General features: G+C 39.3%; 1 protein-coding gene across 1 annotated transcript in view; it reads left to right on the top strand.

Moving 5' to 3' along the window:
- Positions 1–15163, top strand: part of LOC132098861 (coiled-coil domain-containing protein 106-like) — a 31747-nt gene extending 16584 nt beyond the window's left edge. The window contains exons 4-5 of the mRNA XM_059505091.1: positions 14052–14212; positions 15132–15163. Coding sequence (XP_059361074.1) covers positions 14052–14212; positions 15132–15163 — 193 coding nt within the window. The remainder of the gene's footprint in view (positions 1–14051; positions 14213–15131) is intronic.
- Positions 15164–22756: the final 7593 nt, after the last annotated feature.

Here is a 22756-nt window from a genome sequence, read left to right on the forward strand (position 1 = left end):
GATTTCTGCTACAGGTCTCAAAATAGTTGGGACGGGGCATGTTTACCATGGTGTAGCATCTCCTTTTCTTTTCAAAACAGTTTGAAGCCGTCTGGGCATTGAGGCTATGAGTTGCTGGAGTTTTGCTGTTGGAATTTGGTCCCATTCTTGCCTTATATAGATTTCCAGCTGCTGAAGAGTTCGTGGTCGTCTTTGACGTATTTTTCGTTTAATGATGCGCCATATGTTCTCTATAGGTGAAAGATCTGGACTGCAGGCGGGCCAGGTTAGCACCCGGACTCTTCTACGATGAAGCCATGCTGTTGTTATAGCTGCAGTATGTGGTTTTGCATTGTCCTGCTGAAATAAACAAGGCCTTCCCTGAAATAGACGTTGTTTGGAGGGAAGCATATGTTGCTCTAAAACCTTTATATACCTTTCAGCATTCACAGAGCCTTCCAAAACATGCAAGCTGCCCATACCGTATGCACTTATGCACCCCCATACCATCAGAGATGCTGGCTTTTGAACTGAACGCTGATAACATGCTGGAAGGTCTCCCTCCTCTTTAGCCCGGAGGACACGGCGTCCGTGATTTCCAACAAGAATGTCAAATTTGGACTCGTCTGACCATAAAACACTATTCCACTTTGGAATAGTCCATTTTAAATGAGCCTTGGCCCACAGGACACGACGGCGCTTCTGGACCATGTTCACATATGGCTTCCTTTTTGCATGATAGAGCTTTAGTTGGCATCTGCTGATGGCACGGCGGATTGTGTTTACCGACAGTGGTTTCTGAAAGTATTCCTGGGCCCATTTAGTAATGTCATTGACACAATCATGCCGATGAGTGATGCAGTGTCGTCTGAGAGCCCGAAGACCACGGGCATCCAATAAAGGTCTCGGCCTTGTCCCTTACGCACAGAGATTTCTCCAGTTTCTCTGAATCTTTTGATGATGTTATGCACTGTAGATGATGAGATTTGCAAAGCCTTTGCAATTTGACGTTGAGGAACATTGTTTTTAAAGTTTTCCACAATGTTTTTACGCAGTCTTTCACAGATTGGAGAGCCTCTGCCCATCTTTACTTCTGAGAGACTCTACTTCTCTAAGACAAAGCTTTTATAGTTAATCATGTTACAGACCTGATATCAATTAACTTAATTAATCACTAGATGTTCTCCCAGCTGAATCTTTTCTAAACTGCTTGCTTTTTTAGCCATTTGTTGCCCCCGTGCCAACTTTTTTGAGACCTGTAGCAGGAATTAAATTTTAAATGAGCTAATTAAGTGGATAAAAGTGTAAAATTTCTCAGTTTAAACATTTGCTACGTTGTCTATGTTCTATTGTGAATAAAATATTGGCTCATGTGATTTGAAATTCCTTTAGTTTTCATTTTATTAAAATTTAAAAAACGTCCCAACTTTTCCGGAATTCGGGTTGTAAATAGGGACATGGTAGTATACTTAAAGTATGAAATTAAATTCACTTATGAGTATACTTGCAGTATAAAACTACTAAACTAGTAGTTTACTTCAAAGTGTAAAAAGTATTTAATTAGTAAACTATCAGTATACCTAAAAGTTCAATAGCAGTATAATTGCAAAAGTATAATTGCAGTACAAACTACAAACGTAGAGGTAAACTGTGTATTCAAAGTTTGCAACTGTTACACTTAAATTATACTTAAAAATATACTTTTATATACTAGAAAGTGGGCCAATTTAGTCCCAATGAGTATTGAAACATTACACTTACAAGTATACTACTAGAACACTGATATTTGTATACTTGCTACATAAAGTATACTTAAAAATATTTTAAATTGAACTTTACTTAAGTATACTTAGTAAAATAAACATGAAGTATACTACTGTTTGGTAAGGGCATTGATACACACTCGTGAAGAATAAGACCAGATACTGTGGTGGTGATGGGAAGGTGGCTTTATACTGTGACTGATTGGTGCTGCAGGTGAAGTGCATCATAATTCTGGTGTGATTGTGAATGACTGGGTGAAGCTGAAGAATCTGCCATTGCTTGTGACTCCGTGACAATAGCAAAGATAAAGAATATCCATTGATGGCTTCAGTTCAGTGCTGCGTTTCCCAGAGCAACTGTGGTCGCAAGTTCTGTCTTTTCCAAGAGTTCAATGGAACTTACCACCTTAGTTATCTAACAATGCTTTTGGAAAACATGCCCCAGATTGGTTGGGTTAAGAGGGATGTATGGAGCTGTGCAGTCAGTCAAAATGCTAGGCAAGTGCTCCACTATTCAATTTCTGCAACACTTTTGCCACATCATGTTATGAATAATACATAGCTGTATATGTGGGCTAAGAAGAAAATCCAGAAAAGAACATCTGCAGGGAAAGGTGCTTTTGTTTTTTCAGTTGCAATACTTCATCATTGCATTGCTGACTGAGCAGCATGCTGCATATATTTGTATTAAAGAATACTATTTAAAGAATAATTTGTTTAATATTTTGCGTCATTTCTTAAACAACTGAGAGATGCAACTTTCTGGAAAGTTCTGATAACGTACTTTAGCATAACAGTCAGCACGTTAAAACAGTCCAATAAATTTAATCTCTTGTAAAGTACCACCACTGCAGCCAGCAAAGCAGCATTGTGTACATATTCACTGTCTTCAGCAACACATTTCAAGACTTTGGACATGCTGTGAGCTATTTTCCTGTCATTATGCATAATCCATGTTTATTTGTGAGGTGCTGTGGAGAGTTTAAATTATAAATTCTTTATGGTGTTTTGCAATTGCTCTAAGCTGTCTATCAGAAAGAACACTGCAGTCAGACAAGGACTGCTTTAAAAGGTTAAACTCAGAGTGACTAAGATGTTTGTGCACACAATACATGTCTCAAGTTTTTGCACACAAAACATCTCTCAAGTTGTGCAAACAATGGTACTTACTTATTTAGACTACTGTCCAGTGTTATGGTCGAGTGCATCAAGTAAAGATTTAGAAAAATTACAGTTAGTCCAGAATTATGAGAATGCACAAAATTTAGGTTGTCTAATGTTGAAGGATAGGGTAATTGCTTCTCTGCTATGTTTTATAAGAAACATTTCAGTATTGAGAGATCCAAGTGTATTGTAATCTAAACCTTTGTATGGTAATGCTAGTCATAATTTTAACACCAGGCATGCATTAAAAGGATATTTTTTGCTTCCCGTTTCAAAAGCTAATGCCAAGCAACAGACTGTAATGTATAGAGGAATTCAAATATGGAATGAATTGCATACAAAAGTAAAATGAGGTTTAAAAAATCGTTAAATAAATATTTAATGGTACAGTACTCAGTAAATTGCTGATTTTGATGTTCTCAATGGATTTTGGGTTTGTATGTTTTATTGTATTAGTTTGTATTGCTATGGATTAATGCAATGTAATGTAATTTTGTTTTTTTACTTGTCGGACCCCAGGAAGAATAGCTACTACCTTTTATTATTAATCAGAATTTGTATTTTTTAAACATGTATTTTTATCATATTTTTAGGTTTTAGGTTTAGGGCAGGGTTTAGTGTAGGTTGACTACTTACTATTTTAAGACATTTTTGTGCCACTCATAATAGATTTAATTTCTGAACTCCCACAAAACCTAACAATATAACAAATATCATAACAACATAGCATAACATAAAACATTAACAAAGAAAATATTAATTGCCAGATTCATCTGTTTTTAGCACCTCACACTCTTCAAAAAGCAACAATATAATTTTGCAGAAATGTCACCACCAATGGCACTAATGACCCTGGGTTGCTAACAAACACCCGCTTACACCAATTGAAAAGCTTGGAAGAGCAAGGACAATATTTAATATAACTCCGATTGGATTATTCTGAAAGAAGAAAGTCACATAAACCTAGGATGCTTCAAGGGCGAGTAGAAAATAGATGAATTTTCATTCTCTGATGAACTAACCCTTTAAGCAGTCCTTTGTTTTTTGGCTGACTCAGTATCCACTGAGCCATTGTTTACAGCAGAGATTATATTTTGTACAGTTTATTTTGTGTTTGTCTCGCCGTCTCCCCTGTTTGCCTTTTTAGGCGAAGTAAACAGCCTTTTTAATATTATGACATGAGATATGAGTATTATGTGCACTCTAGAAACACTGGCATCACTCTGAACCTTCACACTCCCAAAACACACCCAAAACAATCTCCCTTGAGGATAGTTTTTGGCTCACAGGTGTACTGCAGTTGCATGTATATGATATATTGTAATAAAATATAGGTGAATTGTGAGTGCAGATACTATAACTGCTGTGCATAATTTGTGGAATGGTTTTAATTTATCCATGTTAGGATTAATGGGATGGAACGAATGACTCAACTGGTGTTCTAAATCACACACCATATGGCTTGTTGGTCTCAAAAGTCTCTCTTAGACATTCTGCTATCATATTCAAAATCAAGGTTGACTGTCTGGTTAGGACAGTTTGCTACATCCTAGCACAATTCTAACCAGATAAACTTATATCCCAGAGAAGGGAATATTTTCTCTGTAGATTGTTTCTGGAGTGCCACCTTAATACAGGTGACATACTGCATTAAGTGTAGGCTACTCAGAAGGAAGGATTGTTTAGACTCTAAAGGCTGCCATGTTATTGATGCACGAAGCATTTGTGCTAAGTGGATCGAATTTCAAGCTCCTCCCTGTTCTCGCTACATCACGAGCAGGGATACACGCAGTTTGTGCGTATTCTGCTTGGGAGTGGAGCATACAGAGTCGGCTCTCGAGGTGAACACTGTGAACAGCTTCACCTGCGTACGCTTCGCTCTCGGAGGGCTCTCTTTGAGGAGGGAGTTTTCATGAGCATTCCTTGCGGTGCTTGCCTCACTTTCGCCGAGGCAGAGTGGCAGCTGCACTCGTGGGGATCACAATTGGATCTGGTGGAGGGAATGCAGACGGCGAGTCCCTATCTTCGTCCTCACCTGCCAGATCCAGCGTTCGCTCTCTGGGAGGGGAAGCACGCTTTGGCGCTACTTCCCCCCGGGAAGCGGACGCGACGCTCTGCCTATCTGCCTACGAGGAGATGAATGAGGAGAGTGTTTGGGCGGTGATTGGGCGGTCCATGGCAGCCCTGGTGGCGGCAGAAAGACATCTGTGGTTGACCCTGTCTGATTTAAAAGAGCCGTCAATTCCGTCGTCGACATATACCAGAAGGCTCATAAACAAGCAGCGACATTCCAGCGGTTCCTCCCTCGCCATTCTTTAGCTCAGGGGGCTGCCGGGCGGGATCAGCCCTGGCCGTATACCAGCTCCTCATACAAAGAGGTGCAAAAAGTGAGCATCGCCTCTTGCGCTCCCCTGCAACTGGACCGAGGTCGGTGGCGCTCTAAGCAGGAGGCTTTAGCCCTCGACAAAGGGGTCCTGACAACCAACATCAAAAAGCAGGACCGATGAGGGTGACCCCTACTGGGGAAGAGCGGGGTGCACCGCATTACACAGTGTCCGTCTCGCCTCAGAGCCCTCAACAGCAGCTAGTTCAGTTGTCTCCTGCCAGTCCTCCTCTTCAGGCCACCGAGCTAGCAGCTCAAAGTACATCAGAGACCAGTCTAAGGTCTAAGGTTCCCTTAGTAGACTATTTAGCAACGTGGAAGCTACTGCCAAATGTGTCTCATTGGGTCCTACAGACTGTAGAAAAAGTTTATTGAATTCAATTTGGCGCTCCGCCGCCACCTTTCAAGGGGTTTTTTCCCACATTAGTGGGCACCGAGCAGGCTCTGATATTGGATACTGCACCGAGCAGGCACCGAGCAGGCACCGAGCAGGCTCTGATACCTTCTTGAAGAAGGAGGCCATTGAGGTGGTCCCTCCTCACGACAGAGAGTCCTGGTTTTACAACCGATACTTTATAGTTCCAAAGAAGGATCGGGGGTTGCGTCCGATTTTAGATCTGCATCATTAAACCGCTCAGTCTGAAGTTCAAGATGCTTACTATCAGGCAAGTCGTTTCTCAGATCAGTTCCAAAGACTGGTTTAGCACAATCGATCTAAAAGATGTTTATTTTCTTATCTCCATCCTTCCCAATCACAGGAAGTTCCTAAGGTTTCCTTTTAGGGGCGAAGCTTACCAGTATTGAGTTCTTCCTTTTGGTCTAGCACTCTCACCTCAAACTTTCACAAAGTGTGTGGATGCTGCGCTGGCTCCACTGCGACTCCAGGGCATCCGCGTACTAAATTATATCGAAGATTGGTTGATTTTGGCTCAATCAAAGCAGGTGGTGGTTCGACATCGAGATGTCATTCTCGCCCATATGAAAAAGCTGGGGTTAAGATCAAACGGCAAGGAAAGTGTGCTTTCAGCATTACAGAGGGCCACTTATCTGTGCATACTGTGGGATTCAACCGTGATGCAGGCACGTCTGTCCCCTGATTGGATCGAGTCGGACCTCAAGTCAATCAAGAGAGTAAGAGAAGGCCAGTCACTCACTCACTTCAGAAACTATTGGGGTTAATGGTAGCTGCGTCCAACGTTTTACCTATTGGTCTGCTGTACATGAGATCCCTACAGTGGTGGCTCAAGACCAAGGGGTTCTCCCCAAGGGGAATCCCACTTCGCATGATCAAGGTCATGTGGCGATGCCTACGTGTCTTAGACATGTGGAGGAAGCCTTGGTTCTTGTCTCAGGGCCCAGTGCTGCGAGCTCCTTATCACCATGTAACGCTAGCGATGGACGCGTCTCACAGAGCAGTACATATTCCTTGGTATATGAATGTTGGAGCGAGACTTCGTCTGTATGCTTTTCCCTCAATCGCTCTGCTCCTGGGAGTTTTTGCAAGAGTCTGCCAGGACAGGGTCCGTCTTCTATTAGTAGCCCCGTTCTAGCCGGGCCGTTTATGGTTCTTAGATCTGATCTCGCTCCTTGATGGCTCTTCCCATCAGGAGGGATCTTCTCTCGCAGGCGGAGGGCACGATATTTCACCCCCCGCCCGGAGCTATGGAAGTTATTGGTGTGGCCCCTGAGGGGGCACATCTTGTAGCTTCTGGTCTCTCAACCGAGGTTGTTGAGACCATCCTCCAATCCAGAGCGCCCTCAGCTCCCTCCCTATGCCTTGAAGTGGAAACTTTTCACTTCTTGGTGTGGAGATCGCCAATATGACCCAGTTAACTGCCCAGTTGGTACACTACTGGAATTCCTGCAGTCCCGTTTCTCCACAGGGTTGACTCACTCCACCATTAAGGTCTACGTGGCGGCCATTGCGGCCTACCACGCCCCTCTTGGTGGCCAGTCAGTGGGCAGACACCCCCTAGTTATAGTTTTCCTCTACAGTGCGCTGAGCCTGAGGCCGCCAGTACGATCTTATGTCCCCACGTGGGACCTGGCTTTGGTGCTAGAAGCTCTTTGTAAGCCTCCTTTCGAGCCTATTGAAGAAATTGCTGATCGCTATCTCATGGTTAAGACTGTCTTTCTTCTAGCTATCACTTCTCTAAAGAGAGTTGGGCATCTTCAGGTCTTCTCAATGGCCCCTTCCTATTTAGACATGGTGGCATGGCCAAAGTGGTTCTCTACCCTCGAGTGGGGTATGTCCTGAAGTATGTCACCCGCCTATGAAGTCACGCCCATTCAAGAAACTGATTACACATATTATTCAGAGCTGGTCACGCTGAAGGGTGTCCCAAAAGCATTCTTGGACACAGAATCTTGTTCCCTTCGGGGAACCATGGTTACATACGTAACCTGTGACGTTTTGTCGCATATCGACCACTTAATCATATTTGCAAATGTCTTGACTTCACAACAGAGAAAGCAATTTTGTCTTTACTGTTCCAATACTCATGGAGGGCACTCCATAAGTATATATATGTATATATATATATATATATATATATATATATATATATATATATATATATATATATATACAGTACAGACCAAAAGTTTGGACACACCTTCTCATTCAAAGAGTTTTCTTTATTTTAATGACTATGAAAATTGTGGATTCATACTGAAGGCATCAAAACTATGAATTAACACGTGGAATTATATATGGAATTATATACATAACAAAAAAGTGTGAAACAACTGAAAATATGTCATATTCTAGGTTCTTCAAAGTAGCCACCTTTTGCTTTGATTACTGCTTTGCACACTCTTGGCATTCTCTTGATGAGCTTCAAGAAGTAGTCACCAGAGAGATGCTTAGCACTTGTTGGCCCTTTTGCCTTCAGTCTGCGGTCCAGCTCACCCCTAAACCAACTCGATTGGGTTCAGGTCCGGTGACTGTGGAGGCCAGGTCATCTGGCGCAGCACCCCATCACTCTCCTTCTTGGTCAAATAGCCCTTGATGCCTTCAGTGTGACTCTACAATTTTCATAGTCATGAAAATAAAGAAAACTCTTTGAATGAGAAGGTGTGTCCAAACTTTTGGTCTGTACTGTATATATATATATATATATATATGTGTGTGTGTGTGTGTGTGTGTGTGTGTGTGTGTGATGTGAAAGGACTTCTTATTATACAGTCTGTTTCAACATGGTGCAGCATTGTTTAGCTGCAGTGGATCTCAGAAAGCAGAGTGCTAATACCTCATGCCAAAGAAACCTGCCTCCTCCTATACTTTTCCCACCTCCACGCCTCGACACAGATGTGATTTCAACCCTTTGTGTTCCCCGTGTCTATAATATTCAGTCTTTCACCTCCCCCTGGAGACAGCAGTTAGGTGATTCAGTAGGGTACCCTCTGAACTCCAGCCTACATAACCTAATGACATTTTAATGGCTATCTGGATCTTTGTATCTCTTTGTAAATGTAGAGAACAACATATTGCATTATGTGTCACCCCACTCAGATCCACAATATGTTGAATGTTCACTTCAAATGTGCTATACACACTTTCCATCTTATATACTTGGTTGCGTTCTTGTGGAAGGGGTCTGCTGAAAATAACTGTTCCTCAAGACTGGGTTGTTATAAGAAGTGTGAGAAGCTAAAAGTCCATGAGAGAAGCAATATGTGGAGGGCTTTGCAGTGGAATTTTCCAGCAAAGCAGACATTTCTGAAGTATGCTGTCTCTGTCACATTTCCGGTCAATGACCTGACAGGGGCACATTAACATGGACAGTAACACTTTGATAGAGCTCATTGATTTTCAGGTGATGTTTCAGGACATGGATCCAGACAGAATGGGCCGCATTCTTTATCTGTGTAGATTGTGAGCAGTGTTAAGACAAACATACTAGCTGATTTAAAAAAGGCTTATTCTGGCTGATTGGAACAGCAGAATTTCATATATTATGTCAATATATATTTCACTGTATGTAACATTCTTCTGGTCTATGTTTGCTCTTTAAGGTGGTAGGGTTTTTTGAGCAAGTCTTTCTGCAGGTTACACAACAGTAGGTGGAGTCAGTGAATCTGTGATTTAACTGATTCATTCAAAAAATTTATTCACTTAGGAACAAACAAATGACCGTGGCTGAATCTTGTGCATCTTGAGGAAAAAGAGCAGGCTCCCACAGCAGCACTTAAGCTTCACCCTCTTCACCATCAATGTAATGGCAGAAATGCTTGCACCCCCACTGTGTTTGTGTGTCCATTAAAAATATGCAGTGACTAGTGAGTGACCAAACCCTTCTTCATTAACCTGTGGACCTTTAATCATATGTGAAAATCCCCTGATGTTTTTTTTTATTATTATTTATTATTATTATTTATTTATTTAACGTTGTGAACAAAAGCAAAGTATAATTTATTAAAAACAGAGTTCAGTAGGAGTGCACATCCTTTTTTCCTTCCACTTGAAGCACTGAATGCTTCTATAGACAAATTGGCTGGATCACTTTTAGCTGATTCAAAAGACTAATTCATCATATATTACGCTTTATGGTTAAACATTTACTAAATTGCCATTGCCACAAGGGACAGAGGGGGCACAAACATTGGACACTTATTTTATTAAATTATATTTTTTGTCCTCTACCAGTAAGCCACGTCCTTTTACAGTTTGGCCTTTGTGATGATATTTGCCGGAATGATAGTCTGTCCTCCTGCACAAAATGAAATTCTCAGTGGGACACTGGCAAAAAGAAAAATGTGAAAAATCACCTAATTTTCCTTGTAATAGACACGCCCCATACCATAAAAGTATCTCTCATGGAGAACAAAATGTATTATATTTGACTCTCTTGAGTGCTGAGCTGGGAATATTGGCATTACGGAGAAGAGTGCAGCAAGCCAGGTTTCCTCGCTTGAACTCAGATCAGATTTAGAAATGTGGACATTAAAAGTGAGACCTAGAACTAGAGGACAAAGAGTGTAATCTTCGGATTGAATGCTCTTCTATTTCCCTAATGGATTTACAAGCAACTTTTGAAAATTACTTTTGTTGTTGGTCCAGAGTATGTTTGACTAGTTTTCTGTATGCATGACATCCTGTGAATTATAAGAAAATCCATTTCTGCCCAGTTTATTCTGATGGGACCTCATAACCGGCCTCCAAAACCTGAAAATAAATCCTTCTGAAAGACATTGTGCACCCTGATTATTAAAAAAACAAATGACACAGCATATTTGCCTGTGCACTGAAAATAAGACAAAATATATAGGTTTTGTAAAATGCATTATAAATTGATTTTGAAAATTAGCAGAAGTTAGTGTATTTTTGGAGTCATTTGTTATACCCACAGGCATATGTTGTGTCCCAAATTCACCTACTTGTACTATGCTCTAAAAGTATGAAAGAAAGTACATATTTTTCAGTGTGTAGTAGAAGAGTAGTCAAGTTTTAGAACATACTACTTCATCATAATTGCATATTTAACAGACCACTCTGTTGCATGGTTATGTGCATCCTGTCACAGTTTAAACTGCCCGTCAATCATCTTGTCAAGGTTAACATCCTCCACATTTTATTTTATGTCCTAGCGTCTTTCTCGGAGACAAATGAAACACGTTGATCTGCCACTTGTGGGTCTTTCATGCGGAGAACATAAAATAAATATTTTGATTGACTGTTAATCACACAAACACCTTTATCTAAGCCTCTCTACTTAATGACGAACCTTACCTGTTGTCTCAATGGACCCAACAACCTCTTAGGCTGGGTAGCATATATCCAGGCCACTGAAGGATTTAGTCATTTAGTCCCCCCATTATCTTCCTATGAAACTTCCTATGTTTCAAGGTCCATCTGCCAGTGGCTAAATGAGCTCTCACATCTAGCAATCAGATAAATAGTCAAAAATACATATAAACTATAACAACAAAAATTGTATTTCACCGAAAAATTTAAATCCAGTTACTCACCTTGTACTTACTCACCTTGTGAACTTGTATGACTAGCTTTCTCCTGTGGAATGCAAAAGAAGAGAATTTTAATAATGTATAAATTGTTTTGTATATACAATGAAAGTCAGTGGTGTTCATGCACAAAAAGACAACACTAGTCTCAGACGTTACAGCCAAGGACCATTGGCTAAACGTCTGATGCAAAAGGAACAAAAAGGTGGAAACAATTCAGGAGTGTCAAAGTCGTCATCATATTGGTTGAATTCTACATATTTCAACGAGACGTGTGTTGCGTTCTTTAATGTTCTCAAGGAAAACAAAGATACCATGGCGCCAAACCCCCTCACAAAAGAAGAAAAATGTTGTGTTTACAACTGTGAAGGCGAGCACTTATCATGATCAACTAAATGCTGGATTTCCAAAAGAATGTCAAATATTTAAAGTTTGCAGCATAGAATCTTTAAAATATGTTACAGAGTTTTACACACCGGTCTGTTATTGTGGCGACATTTCCACGCCTCGAAATGTGATGATGAACAAAACAAACTGTGATTGGTTGTTTGACATGTCGGTCAAACGGCCTTATGGTCGGACCTTGGCCAATGAAAGCTGCAATGAATTCCAGAACTTCAGTCTGAAGGTCTGGCTACGTGAAACTAAGACAACACTGACTTCCATTGAAAGCATAAAACACAGACATTTGCTTTAAACCAATGGTCTCCAACTGTGCTCTAGGATAGCTACAGTACCATCCTGCATACTTCAGTTCCAATATACTCAAGTAGCCCTGAACATCTTGATTAGTTGGTTCAGGTGTGTTTGATTGGGGTTGGAGCTGAAATCTGCAGGACAGTAGCTCTCCAGGAACAGAGTTGGAGATCTTATCAGAAAGAGTGATAAAAAAGCGCCTAATTAAAAAACAAAAGACATCCTATTATTCTTAGAAAAGTTTGTGTGCTCACTTAAGGTGGTTTTAACTTATGCAAGAAAGAGTTAATGCAAATATTGAGAGATTGGAAACACATTTACTGAATTTGGCTAACATTAAACCTGTGACTAACTAATGGCGCTTTTCCACTGCCTGGTACGGCAAGGTACGGTTCACTTCTGGTTGGTTTTCCACTGGGTACAGTACCTGGTACTTTTTTTTTAGTACCACCTCGGTTGAGGTTCCAACTGAACCGTACCATTACCAAAACATGACCAAAACTTGTAAACTGTACTGATCACTGATTGGCCAGAGGAGCAGATTCCAGTGAGAGTTTGATGGGGCGACACAGAATAAAAAGTTTTTCACGAGTAGCGCCAGTCGATTGCATAGACTGTCACTGATTTCCTATCAGGTTCATTATATTTTCTCTCACATAACCCAATCTCTACCCCTAAACTTACCCATCACAAAAGGTTACTGAACACTAAATTTAAATACATTTTGGCTGATTTATAAGCCTTTTTAAATAGGTCGTATGACGTTGCTAAAAATAACATTATTTTGTGCATTTGGTGTAATGAAATGTGTTTATGAAGTTTAAGGTTAAAAAACACATTATTTTCCACATACTGTACATTATTGTTTCTTTTATATGCCCCACCTTTCTGAAATGCGTAGATTTTTACAAAGTTCATAATTCTGAAAACCGACCAGTGCTCTGATTGGCCAGCTAACAGAAATGTTACACGCCTTAAAGAGGTCATATGATGCAATTTCAAATTTTCCTTTCTCTTTGCATGAACATTTGAGCGGTGTTATGCAAATATTCTCACACAATGGCAGGTGCATTCGACTTCACGCAGCACTGCGCAAACCGATAGCAGTCTGACTTGAAGCAGTGCATGCCGGTTAGAAATTTTGTCTGACTTGAGATGGTGCCGATGCCACATGACTGTCACGTGTGGCATCAAAGTACCGCAAGAGTGTTTCGAGAGCAGCCGCCTGACTCAGCCACCACAGTTTCTCCAGAGTGACTGCAGGAGCGCTGATGACGACACAGCTGTTTCACGATTGGCTAAATTCACATGACAACGATAACGTGTGACTGCTCCATTTTCAACTCCGCCCCCCGACTGCAAGCGGCTGCACTCGCCGATCTCCAACTGCAGCCGTGCTTCAAGTCGAACGCACCCATAGATATGTGGGGGCATGTTTAAACGAGGCATTTTAGGATGGCGTGGACAAGTCTTAACTTTTATAAAGAATATCTCTTTGGGTTTAAGACTCAAATCATCTGAGAAAAGAAAAAAACATAGATTGGTATATGTAAATGCAACATGTTCAGATTTTGGTCCAGACAAAATTGTATGTATAGAACCATCTTTTAGAATTTGAAAAATACATCTCACAGAGCTGTATTTATTCCACAAGCACAACAGGCAGAGGCAATTTAGTAAGCTTAGCCCTGAGGAGCATATGAAATCACCCAGTGCAGCTGCATGCTGTGTCAGATCTCTCATCCTAATGATGAGCAGTCCATTGAGGAGTGCTCTGAGCAGAAGCTAGAAATATCACTCTCTCGCTCATCCAGGGTTTAATATGTCACTGTGGAAAGGAGAAGAGAGCCTGACCAGGGGGTGTAAAACTGACCGCTTCTCTGCATGAGAAGTGAGCCATGGCTCCGCGTACCCTAAACACACGCTGATTAACGCTCGGACAATGGGAAGCCGTGGAGGCCATGAAAGGCTTAGCAAGACATGTCGGCCAGCAACTCAGTGACTTATGGGATTACATTTTTAAATTGCCCTCTCCAGAGTGTCTGATAAATCAACACACAGGTCATTAAATGGTTCATTATCCTTCTAATGTGAATTATTAGTGGCAGGGACACAGACCGCATTGACGGATCGGCGAGCAGCACAGGCAGCGATTCTGAGCCAAGCAGGAAGACAAGAGACGGACCCCTCATGCTGATTTATGATGTTCAGAAGCAGAACACCAGTAGAGAGGTCGGTCAGATGGCGCACGGGTCAGAGTCTGGTGTGAACGCACCATAAGAGTTGGATAGTGTTCTGTTCATTGTGCAGTAACGTTAGGCCTAATAAACAAGTTACAGAGATTTGCACTAATGGCCAGGTTTCCCTTTGTTTCTTTTTACCCAAGTTTAAATTTGTTTGTCTTAATTTTGCACTTGAATTTTATTTTCAATATTTATTTTTTATATGTTTTATTTCTATGCATATCATATGAAATCTATTGAGTTCAAATAAATACAAAATTGTCTAAAATACTTTATTCTTCAATCAGTTATTATAAACATCTTATGTATTAAAGATGTTATATGACATAATAGCATTATGGAACATAAAAAATAACGTCACAGTTACTTTGCTGAGAAACTAATTACTTTTACAATGTGGTAACTGAGTTACTAACTCAGTTACATTTTAGGAGAAGTAATTTGTAACTGTAACTAATTACTTTTTTAAAGTACGATGACCAACACTGCACACAACCTTTTATCTGTTAAACATAGGCTAAGGAAGAGTATACTGTGTGCCGCATGGCACTTTGATAAATACAAGCAGATACATATAAACCTTCTTCTGAAGAAATGATTCAAGCCTGTTCAACTGCATATATTGCTGCATATATTTGCAACTGCAAAACAAACAAATCGCTATGTATTTTTAGCTAAAAAGCATACAAATATTTATGTATCTTTTATATTAAGATATTCATATCAGTGAATTTGTGTCATTTTGTCAATTAGTGATTTAGATTTTTAGACCACTTAACCTACCCCCAAACCTAAACCTTATAATTTTATAGAGAATATACATTTTTATCGTTTTATCTGTAAGCGATTTAGATTTTAGACCCCTTAACCTAAAACACCCAAACCTTAAAGGGGTCATATGATGTGATTTAAAGTTTTCCTTTCTCTTTTCTCTTTTAGAGCTGGCCATATTACAGAGTCAGCTCTTTTGAGGGTTACTAATGATATTCTGTGTGGCGCTGATTCTGGAAGTTGTGTTGTATTGTCACTTTTAGATCTTACCACAGCATTTGACACAGTTGACCATAAGATTCTCATTGATCACATTTGAGACCGTATTGGCATTCAGGATTTAGCCTTAGAATGGTTTTCTTTATATTTAAAAGATAGGACTTTTTCAGTCATTATAGGGAATTACTGTTGCCCCTCTCATGTGTGGGGTTCCTCTGGGTTCAATCCTGGGACCAGTTTTGTTTTCTCTTTATACGCTCCCTCTAGGATAAATGTTTTTAAATCATGGCTTTCATTATCATTTGTATACTAATGACTCACAAATGACAAATTAATGTGTTATTAGAAATAGTCTTCAATCTATATCTAAGTTGAAGTCTATCCTTTCTTTTGAATAATTTGAGAAAGTTGTGCATGTTTTTGCTTCATCTTGTTTGAATTATTGTAATGCATTGTATTTGGGTGTGAGTCTGGCCTCTCTCTCCCGCCTACAGCTTGTTCAGTATTCAGCGGCTAGGCTTTTAACGGTTACTAAGAAAAGAGAGCATTTTACTCCTCTGCTTATTAAATTACACTGGCTTCCTGTACGATACAGGTTTCATTATAAAGTGCTATTATATGTTTTTAAAGCTTTGCATGGTTTAGCACCAGAGTATATTTCAGATTTAATCAGTTTGCATCAATCCAATAGGTATTTGCGTTCAAATGATCAATTACATCTGATGGTTCCTCAATCTCGTTCAAAATGCAAAGGTGATTGGGCATTTTCTGTTGCTGCTCCAAAGCTTTGGAATGACCAAATATTTGTGTGTGCACAACGCATTTTTACTGAGGACTGTTTCCTGGGAGAGTAGCCTGCATTGACGGCTGTTCTGACTCATAGTCTGAAAGTATGCTTTCATATTTAAAGAATTTGCCACTGATGATTCAAACGTTACTTTTGAGCAGTGTAGAGTAGCACTTGTTTGTCATTTCTTCGATCACAAATGGAGACATGGTTTTAGGTTTATGTGGCACGATGCAACGCAACACACAAAGAGACAGTGTAAGTCATTATAATCAGTAAATATGTCCCCACTGGACACAACAAATGCCTCGTTTGTAATGTGTTTTATTGTTTTTGTCTCATCGCACTGGGATACACAGCATCAGAGTATGGTAAGGGGCATAACATTTCTGTCACAGGCTGAAGGTATTCAGCCAATCACAATGCACTTCATAGCTGGCCTATCAGCACGCACCTCACTTTTCAGAACAAAAAAAATCTACGTTTTTCAGAATTGCGGGGCAAAGAAGAGCAACAATAATGTACAGTATGTGAAAAATAATGTATTTTTTTTTTATCTTAAACCGCATAAACACATTTCATTACACCAAATACACAAAATAGTGTTCTTTTTTTAGCAACATCATATGAACCTACCCATTTCATAGCAAATATAAAAGGATATAAAATGCAATTGACCAAAATATGCAGAAAAATATATATTTTTGTTTAAATATAGCATTAATATATTTTTATAGTCCTATCTATGAACCTAAACATTTCTGTACAGTATAAGAAAAATATGACAGACAGATAAATGCAATTATAATCATTTATTTATTGCAAAAATGTCAAAAGCTGTACCAAAAGTAATCCAAATGATGATGTGTTGCAGACTTGGTCCTCTCTGGTGGAATACAGTATGTTTGTGTGAGCCAGAGCAGAATTTATGTTGTTAATCATTGAAAATATTATCCATATTATTCTCCCAATCCATTCCATGAACTCATGAATACGCACGTGCATCATTCAGACACACCTCACCAGAAACATGGCATGTCACAATCTATGACGAATGCAGGCAAGAGCCAGTGAGCGTTCGATTACCCTGCATTTGAAGCGGCAATTTGTAAAGATCATGTCAGTCAGCACGGGCTTTGCTATTTACGGTCACTGGACTCGCTGCTAAGGATGGAGATGGAGATGGAGATGAAGATCGCAGAATAAAGGCTAGGATATGGGTCTTTTTTCTATAAGTCATATGGATTCAGAAGATTTGGATCGCAATTGTTTGATGTAAAAAGAAATCATTTTGAAATTATGTTTACATTTTTGGTGTATTTTATAGTTCTATTGCCAGTCACAGCATGTCAGAGAAAACGCCTTTTGTAGCACATGGCAAACAAAGTAAACATTAGATGACAAGTATGTAAATTCAAAATATGTAAGTACTTTATGTTTTAATGCCTTTAAAAACATAAGTAAATATAGGTTTTATAGAACCACATTTTACATAAAATGCATACAAATTATCATGAGATCACGTGCCTGTCTCACTGCCACAGCTCAAAGGACAAATACTAGATATATTGCCCTATGTATCATAGGGATTATTTCCTTTATACCAATATCAATATCAGGGTCAAGCCAGACTTCTTAGTGGCTGTGGCCATTAAGTCTCTGTTTTGTTTCTCTAATAATATTACATATAAAGATATGAAATATTAATAAAATATAAGGTACATACACACAGATTAGTGCCACATCACTTTAAACACTCTTTTTTCATTTGTTTTCATAGGTATTGATAAATAGTGGTTACAAATAATTTATGCATTTTGATATATGCTGAAACATACAATGTGGATAGTAGAGGTGTGCCCGGAGCCGAATACGTTATTCGGAAAGGCACGGATAATGGCTTCTAAAACGAATAACGGATAACGAATAATTCTGCCCGAATATTCGGCTGAGGCTGCAGGACAGTCTGGTGTTTGCTAGGTAACAGGTCAGCCAGGGGATCAGCGCAATATTTCACACAAACCTCCTAAAGTCACGCAATAATAAGTGTGTGAAGTGAATGAATGTAAACTTTATGAATGGAAAGAGCACATACAGAACACCGCATTGCTGTTGCCTCTCTGTGCATCTCTCAGAAATCAGAGCTTGGCAAGAGTAATAACAACTAAAATAATACATCATACATGTTCTACTATTTGTGTATATTTAAAAGGCAATGATTTAAACCTTATAGGCTAGGAAATTATACATGAATGAATGGAATAAGTACTGTGCAATCATCAATCAAACAGCCGCGTTGCAGTCTCTGCGCGTCTCTCAAAAACCAAACCAGCTCTCTATCAAGAGTAGGCTAATAATCAGCTTAGATACAGATATATTTTCTACTAGACATTAGGGGTGTAACGGTACGTGTATTCGTACTGGACCGTTTCGGTACAGGGCTTTCAGTACGGTGCACATGTGTACCGAATGACCGAATGCAATATTTTGTGTGCGGAACATAGGTACATTTTCGTGTTTCCAAACGAACATATTAAGTGGCGGAAGTCTCCGCGTTCAGCGCAAATCCCGCCCTGCAGCTGATTCTAAGGCCGGTGACACATGGCTGCGTGGCGTGAGCGTGGCGTTTCTGCTGCGTGTCAGTTGCGTGATGGCTGCTTCGCATTTTCTGTGTCTTTACACACCAGAATTGTGCCTGATCCGGCGCTGGCGCGCTGCTGCTACTGTTGGTGACATAGAGGGAGGCCGCCGACAGACCAGGATCTTGTCTTCACGACAACAATATCTATACTTCATGTTGAGCATAAATATAAAGCCTACTGATAAAGGACACTGTCAACAGTATTGACGGCAAAATAGACTATGTTTGACAGGTGCAATATGCCAGTGTGTCACCGGCCTAAGGTTTTCAAAAGGCATCACGCGAGTGTGAACATCTCTAAAACTAGGAAAAAAATGATTGTAATTCAAACGCAGCTCCCGTCGGCATTTAAACAGACCTTTGCTCTTAATTCCGATCGGGCCAATGCGATAATGAAATCTGAGCAGGTCTAAAAACTGAAACTGTTGATGCTGCACTTTACACTTTGGAAAAGTTATATATATATTTTAAATATGAGCAGGCCTACAAGCTGGGATTGGTAATGCTGCACTGTAATCATAGTTATTTATTTATATTTTTCATTATATTTTATTGTATGATATTGGTTTGAGACTGAGAGTATTTTATTTAGTGGAGAACTTTGCAGCAGTATTTTATTTCTTATTCTTTTTTATTTTATATATATATAAAGTATTTTAAAAAAGTGTAAACAAATTGTTAAAAAAAAAGTTTATAGTAATAAACAACCTGCAGTTTAATGTTTGCATTTCTTTCCCTTACTGTACAGAAAATGAACCGAACCGTGACTTTAAAACCGAGGTACGTACCGAACCGTGATTTTTGCGTACCGTTACACCCCTAGTAGGCATACATGTTTGCTTCTTTATCTTTTGCTGGTTTGCGTGGCACAAGCACATTTTTTTAGTGAAGTTCAAAAAAGACTTAAGACTGCTTAAAGATTTATGCATAATGAAAAAGTGCGCCTTGAATTAATTCAGTCGTGTTCAGACGATTACTAAACGTTTGTCATGAAAGCTCTCTATTTGTACGATCAATTTATTTTTAGAAATTAATTTTATACTTTAGAACACTGAATAGGACAAATATTTGAAGCACAAATATTTTTCCATACTCTGTTCTCATTTTTTCCATACTTTTCTAGACCTGAAACTGTTTTAATTACAAGATATTTAAATATTTATGGATCACGAAAGGTCCTTAAAATGGGACTCGAACTCGCACTCATATCTTAACTTTGTCTATGCAAGGGTATCAGCTTCGACTGTTAGAAGATATTAAAATAAATGTTATAATCATTACATTTTTTTATTAAAAACTGCATATTTGTTCAGTGATAACTATGAAAAAACAAAGTCTCTAAAACCATAACGGTCTTAGCAACTATAATTGTATGAAGTTCCGGTTCAAACTCCGCCTACTTCTGGTTTTATCCGAATACAGATACAGATATGAATAATTTTGTGACTGTTACAGATACAAATACAGATACAAATACTGGCTTTGCTGCATACCCCTAGTGGATAGATTAACAACATCTAAATATGCCTAGCTTTAGAAATGTAAATTTCATAAATCCTTTATTTTATAAATGTACTGCATATATATAGGCACATTTACTATTACTTCTTTGTTTCTGGGCAAAAAGAAGTTTGAAAGGGCTTCTGATGCAGGCAGGGTGTAGATTAATGTAAAATTGTGTAGGGACATTCGTCCAGCTCAGCTATTAGACATTCCAGTGTATTTATGGAGATGTTACTCTCCTGTAGGACCTTGAATGAGGAAAAAAAAATGCACGTCAAAGAAGGTGGAGTTTCATAACACACCCACCGATTGCATAACCGCCACGGACCAATGGTAGCTCAAAGGTGTTTAGGAGCCAAAATGAACTCCCCCAGAAAGTTCGCTTTGGTGAGCGGTTTCAAAAGCCTGATTTTGTTCGAAATAACATCATATCAGTTCATTCTTTGATTTCGTTTGAAGTATACCAGGGCCGTAAGTAGTAGTCAAGCTTCAAAATCATATGGTCCTTTCCTGTCTGAAGAGGCTGTGATAGAGGGTGGTCATTATTCAGTGCTACTTTGGATTTTTAAGTGAGCGGTTAGCCAGTATAATTCGAAGTTATAGTGGAAGTAAAAAGGTGAATTAAGATGTTACCTGGCAGCCATCTGCACCACATTGGTAATTTTATCCCCAGGAATATTACCTATTAGTGTAAGGAAGCGTTAGAATTGGCTTCTGAATACAAATGTTGAAATAATGTTACTGGAAGAATGTTTGTCCATAACTTTGAAAGAATCTTGACAGAATATTCTGATAAAATTCTTTGTTAGCTAGGTATACTTGTTACAATGATACAGACTACATAAATAAAAAATAAACAAAATTCCTTGTCAGGTATAAAGACAGATCCCCACACTAAAAAAAAAAAAAAAAAAAAAAAAAAATTAAAACTGTCAAACCATTGAGGGACATTGTGTCTTTATTCAGTGTTATTCAGTGTTAGAATACTAAATCTTGAATTCTGTTGAATTTCCAGCTGCTTAACTGATGTTTATGTGATGTGCAACAATGTGCATAAAATAGCACACAGCATGAGGTAACTTTGATCTGTGCAGCCAGCTTACCATCTACATCTCGATTATGTGCCTTCATCTCATATCTAATTCTTCCATAATTACATGCTATTCTCACAAAGCAGATCTGAAGCCAATTCTCAAAGGTATACTAGTAAATGGTCCATGCAAGTAATAAAGAAGCACTGACATCCATGCTGCGTCTGTCACCTTGGCTTGATGAGCCACATTATTCCAAAATGTCATGAAAATCCCTTTTATCCAGTTTCTCTTTATAGAGTCAAATGAAAACAGATTTTTCCTACCACTGTCACAATTTCTTTTCGTCCATGAGAGGGACATTTATTCAAAGCATGCCACACATTTCTCGCTCACTCTCAATTTTCATTATTTGCCCTATTTCAGATTGTGACTCAGAACATCATTCTGCATATTAAGTGGCTGCAAGCACTACCTGCATTGTATGTAACAGTAAATTCCAATCAGCCAAGAGCCATTATCTACAACCCCATAATCTAAAGGGATCTCTTCCACGGTGCACCCTCCTCTACTCACCTTCTCTCATGTTCCCTTTATTTATTTCACTCTTTTTCCCCAGTATTCTTTTTACATACTCAGTAACTATTTGCATCAAAAATCTAAATACATTCTGAGTTTCAACAATGACTCCTAGAGGTTGCACTGTCTTTTCCACTTAAAAATCACAATAAGAACATCCTAAATGTTCAAGACAATCTAATAAATTACTAACTGCATGGCTCAACAATAAGGATTGCCTACTTGCTCTGGCCAGTGAGAGAGAATTGTTGGCCAGATGACAGAACTGTCACTTAAAATGTTCCTTTTATTGATCTTGTACATCCATTTTTTTTGCCTTGCAAATTTAAACATTTGTTTTACTGTTATGTACACTACCATTCATAGGAAATGTTGTATTTATAATGCAATAAAGATTTATATTTCAAATAAATGCTTCCACTAGTTTCCGCTATAATATTAAACACAACAATTCAATATTGATATTCATAAAACATTTTCTTGAGCACCATATCAGCATATTAGAATGATTTCTGAAGCATCTGACACTGAAGGTTGGAGTAATGACTGCTGAAAATTCAGCTTTGCCATCACAGGAATAAATCACATTTTAAATTATATTAACTGTGGCAGTAGTAGCAAACAACAGACACAGTCGGGGTGGCGTCAGGCCTCGGAGAGACTTTTATTAACAGAAAGAAAAAAAAACAGGGAAATAAAAGTGTTCAAAGGGGAAGAGTGTCCAAAATAAACAGGAAATCTGGTGTCCTCGTCATGCTGCGTGGTTTGTGTAGGTGGGGCAGTGTTCAGGAAGGAAGGGTTCAGCACATGCTCCCCTCTTTAATCCGGGGCGCGAGGGGTGGCAGCTCACGTCTCTGGCAGCGTGGGAGTCCCTCTACGCAGCCTTCCAGGACCCACGAGGACACCAGCGTGCATGTACGGGGAAGAGACTGGTCTCCCGAGTAGAGGTGCGCTCGCAATTTAAACAGCGGCGTTGATGAGGCTACAGTTACATCAGGTGTGCCCCAATCACACAACGCCAGCCCTGGCTCTT

This window comes from Carassius carassius, chromosome 2, assembly GCF_963082965.1.
Source record: "Carassius carassius chromosome 2, fCarCar2.1, whole genome shotgun sequence".
Lineage (NCBI taxonomy): Eukaryota > Metazoa > Chordata > Actinopteri > Cypriniformes > Cyprinidae > Carassius > Carassius carassius.